The sequence below is a fragment of the Ranitomeya imitator genome, chromosome 3 (genome assembly GCF_032444005.1).
Source record: "Ranitomeya imitator isolate aRanImi1 chromosome 3, aRanImi1.pri, whole genome shotgun sequence".
In the NCBI taxonomy this organism is placed as follows: Eukaryota; Metazoa; Chordata; class Amphibia; order Anura; family Dendrobatidae; genus Ranitomeya; species Ranitomeya imitator.
The window spans coordinates 218892985-218897295 of record NC_091284.1 but is presented as its reverse complement, the minus strand read 5'-3'; the positions used below and the strand labels follow the sequence as shown (position 1 = coordinate 218897295).

The 4311-nt window shown below is 38.1% G+C and overlaps 1 protein-coding gene across 1 annotated transcript; it reads right to left on the bottom strand.

The window, feature by feature from the left end:
* Window positions 1–1117: 1117 nt before the first annotated feature.
* Window positions 1118–2691, bottom strand: KCNA10 (potassium voltage-gated channel subfamily A member 10). The gene has a single exon (XM_069759758.1). The coding sequence runs from the start codon at window positions 2689–2691 to the stop codon at window positions 1201–1203; it is 1491 nt and encodes a 496-aa protein (XP_069615859.1). The 3' UTR covers window positions 1118–1200.
* Window positions 2692–4311: the final 1620 nt, after the last annotated feature.

Sequence of the window (4311 nt, the reverse complement as noted above, 5' to 3'; positions counted from 1 at the left end):
GGACCTAAGGTCCAACAAGGATTAGAAGCGTAATCCTATAATTTCGCCCAAGGAAAGGGAAAGTGGATGGGGAGCACTGGGGACCAGCTAGGCCAACAATCCAGAAAACTGCTGAAATGGATATCACGGTACCAGATGATGTGTTGTCAGGAAAGACTAGGGACAGCTTAGAAGATGAAACATGTAAAATCAGTTGGACGGTGTCTGAAATGCAACTGAAGGAGTTAAGTAAATTTCTGTTGGAAATTAATCTGGACTTTGAGAGTAATTGTGTGCTGCCGAGACAAATCGGGACTTTGCAGTCTGAGGAGAATGCTGACCCACAGGTGGTTGAAATACATTGCAAACCCAGCAGACCAGAGAAAGGACATTTTATTATGTCAGCGGGGCACCCGGGTGTGTTGGAACAGCAGCAGCCCCTCGCCACGGCTACCACCCTTACACCCTTTACAATACTCTGTGGTCTAGCGATATTTACCGGTGATATTACTGCTAATGTATATTCTTGGCTGAAAGTCCAAGCTCATAGTCCATGACATAAGGTTGTAGAAACCTTACAATGATAAAGCGCAGTGATGTCCTGGGCCTAATTGCACACTTTAGTCCTGGACACGTGAATAGAAAACCCAGGCTTTGTCACAGCCAGAAATTCCAGCCAAGAGTGAAGTGGGTCTTCAGTGCAAGTTTGCTGTAAGAAGAAGTACCAAGGATCATACAAGGATGAGCGAGCAGAGGAAGTTGCCATAGAAGTGAGTGGTGAAGTGTCAATTAGCTTTTTGTCTTTTTTTACCTTTTCATGGTCCTCTACTGTTCAAAATAGTGTGGGCAGCCAGTCGCCATTTTTCTAAATTTACTAATTACATAAATTCAAGTTTTGGAGAATACAGATTTTTGTGAAATTTGAGTTGGATTGAATTCCACTTGATTATAATTACCTAAATCTACCAGCTATCATACATTTGTCACCTATCCTACAGGTAATGTTGTTTGTGGTATAACCGTTATTAATAATATAATATATATTTTCAATGTCCATTCACTTTCAATATTAAAAAATAATAAAACTAGTAATATTGTCATATAAAGTTTTGAAAATTTACAATAATTTATAGAAACGTCAGTGTTAATAAGTTTACATTAATTACATTTACTGTATATTTGATGAAATATTTATACATTACTATTAAAAAAATGACAGTTTTAAGCTTTACCATTTTTGTCTGGAATACACGATCCATTATTTTTCTTCAGCGAAGACGTGCTTACCGATCGTGTTAAATTATTTAAACTTATTTTATCTGTTTCTGTGGGTAAAGTTTGTCGTTCTTCATTTTCTGTTTCTCTGTGATAGAAGTAATTAAAATTTGATACAATAACTGGAACTGGAAGGGCAATAGTCAGAACTCCTGCAATAGCACACAGAGTACCTACCACTTTACCTCCTAATGTGATTGGACACATATCTCCATATCCAACAGTTGTCATTGTTACGACAGCCCACCAAAAGCCATCGGGGATGCTGATGAACTGAGACTTAGGTTCATCAACTTCAGCAAAATATACTGCACTAGAAAACAAAATGACACCAATAAAAAGAAAAAATATTAATAGCCCCAGTTCTCTCATACTGGCTTTCAGGGTTTGTCCTAATATTTGAAGCCCTTTTGAATGTCTTGAGAGCTTAAAAATTCGGAAAACTCTAACTAGTCGAACAATTCTTAAAATAGCAAGAGACATGTTTTGCTGTCCATTATCTGCTGTTTCTTTCGCAACTTCTGTAATAAGTGTTACAAAATATGGAATGATTGATACAATGTCAATTATATTCATAATATTTTGAAAGAACTCAGATGAACTTGGGCAGACAATAAACCGAACAACAAGTTCAAATGAAAACCAAATAATGCAGGTAGTCTCCACAAGAAAAAATGGATCTGTTAAGGTATTAAGATAAGCAGCCTGCTTTGTAAAATTGCTTGAATATTTAAATACATGTTCTTCTCTAAATTCTGGTAATGTTTCTAGACAGAATATTAGTATGGAGATGACAATAACTAATACAGAAACCAATGCCATGCCTCTTGCTGCGCTTGAGCTTTCCGGGTATTCAAAGAGCAACCAAAATTGCCTATGGTAATCATTTGTTGGTAAAGGGATTTCCGGGTCCTTCAAAAAACCTTCATCATCTCGAAACTGATCTAAAGCTTCATTTCCAAGCTCATAGAAAACTATTTCATCTGCAAACACATCTATTGGAACATTTGCTGGACGCCGTATTTTTCCACCAGATTGATAGTAATATAGAATTCCATCAAAACTAGGACGATTTCTATCAAAAAAATATTCATTTCTCATAGAATCAAAATAATGAATTCTTTTTTGAGGATCTCCAAGAAGTGAGTCAGGAAATTCACTTAGTGTCTTAAGTTGGGTCTCATATCTAAGACCTGCAATATTTATAAATACCCTTTGGTTCCCTTCTTCCGTTATCATTTGCTCTGTAACCATGTTCTCATGACATTCTTTAGAAATCCTGGAAAGATCAGACTCATTTGATGTTTCATTCATATACAATTTCCAGGTGGTATTTTCATCCGCAGAGACACGGCTTTCATCTCTAGTAGTTTTGGTACATTTCGAATCAGTAGAAGATTCTTCAGGATTTTGCACAGCTTTCTGAAGGATATCCATGATGTAACTTTAGTATTGGCTAATTCTTATTACATTTTCTAGAAAAAAGAACATAACAAAAAAGTTAAGTAAAATATTGTAGAATGCAAGGCAGGAAGCCTCAGTCGCATGACCACTTTAGAGCTTTGGGCAACCGATTATACAGTATATATATAGAATCCATAAAGCAGCACTCACGGAAATCTATGGGACTGTACTGTAAATATTGTTTCTGTAGGAATGTTGCAATTGATGCCATATTATTGCTGCAAGTAAGTAAGCGTTTAAACGGTGTTATCCATTCTGAAACATTTGAGGCACATTTACAGGACATGGAATAAAAGTCTTATAGATGCAACACTAGAATTTGCATCAATTTTGAGAACAGAGCTCCGTTGCATGCTGTCTTGAATGGAGAGATTGCCAAAAGTGGACCCACATTTATCAGAAAGTTTAAGATGGGAATAAGTCTTTAAATGGAGTCTGTAAGCCAAAACTGACAGTATGAAATAAGCATACAACCCTGTAGGGAATTTAGTCAGTATGAAAATTGCTGCGTCTTTTCTGCAGAAACTGAAGTTAAACCAAATCTTCCAAGTAGGGTGCTCGGTGCATTCTTTGCTGTTCAAGGCTATGGGCGGGACACTGATCTGTATGAGAATCTGTGTCCAGAAATTATTTTACATGAATGGGGGGGTTACCAGTGTGAGAAATGCAAATAAAATTGTAGATCTGAACTTTGTCTCCTTACAAACACATGAGAAGCTGCATCTTCTACAGCTCTGCGGTATTATAACAATATTACAAACCTGTCTCCCTGTGAGATGGAAGCTGAAGCACTGAGAAGACACCAGATGTGTCAGTTAGGCCGGAGTCACACATGCGAGAAACACGTCAGTGTCTCGCATGTGAAAAGCCAACTCTGGCGCCGGCACTTCGGAGCGGAGCATGCGGCCGCATAGCAACACATGGAGCCGCACGCTCCGCTCCCAAATGCCGGCGCCAGAGCTTGGATTTCACATGCGAGACACGGACGTGTTTCTCGCATGTGTGACTCCGGCCTTATAACCACACACAGCTCTGCAGTGAGATCAAGAGAGCAGAGAGCGACCATTGAACATCACACTGGGAACTACTACTTAAAGCGAGCTCTGGATACAGATTCTCATGCAGATTAGTGTCCGGCTCAAAGTGCTTAAGTGCTCCTATACATATAAGAAAATGTGGATTTTTCTGGAATAGGATATTAGATAGCGGATATCAGGGTATCATTTTATTTAGCTTGCTATGAACTACATGCTCATATAGGTTGCTTAGGAGAGTTGATCCTACTGACAATTTCCATTTAAGACAAATCATCTCTAAAATAGGGTGAAGTCTCTAAGACTCCTTAGAAAAGAACCATCTATGTCTTTCATGCACCATAAAACATATCACATTGATAAACCACTGATACTCTTTATTGGGCACAGGAACTGTGACATTGTCAGCTGTTTGATGATTACGTAGTGGAATCCAACTTTGTTTATGGCTTCCATTCCATTAGCATGAAGCACAACACATACTGCGATATTCATATCACATAACGGCTTTATATTTCCGACAGCAGCCTTTTCTTTCAGTACTTAATATGAAAGAAAA

What these genes read in the sequence shown, in the direction of transcription:
- KCNA10 (XM_069759758.1), bottom strand. Translation starts at nt 2,691, where the DNA reads ATGGATATCCTTCAGAAAGCTGTGCAAAATCCTGAAGAATCTTCTACT.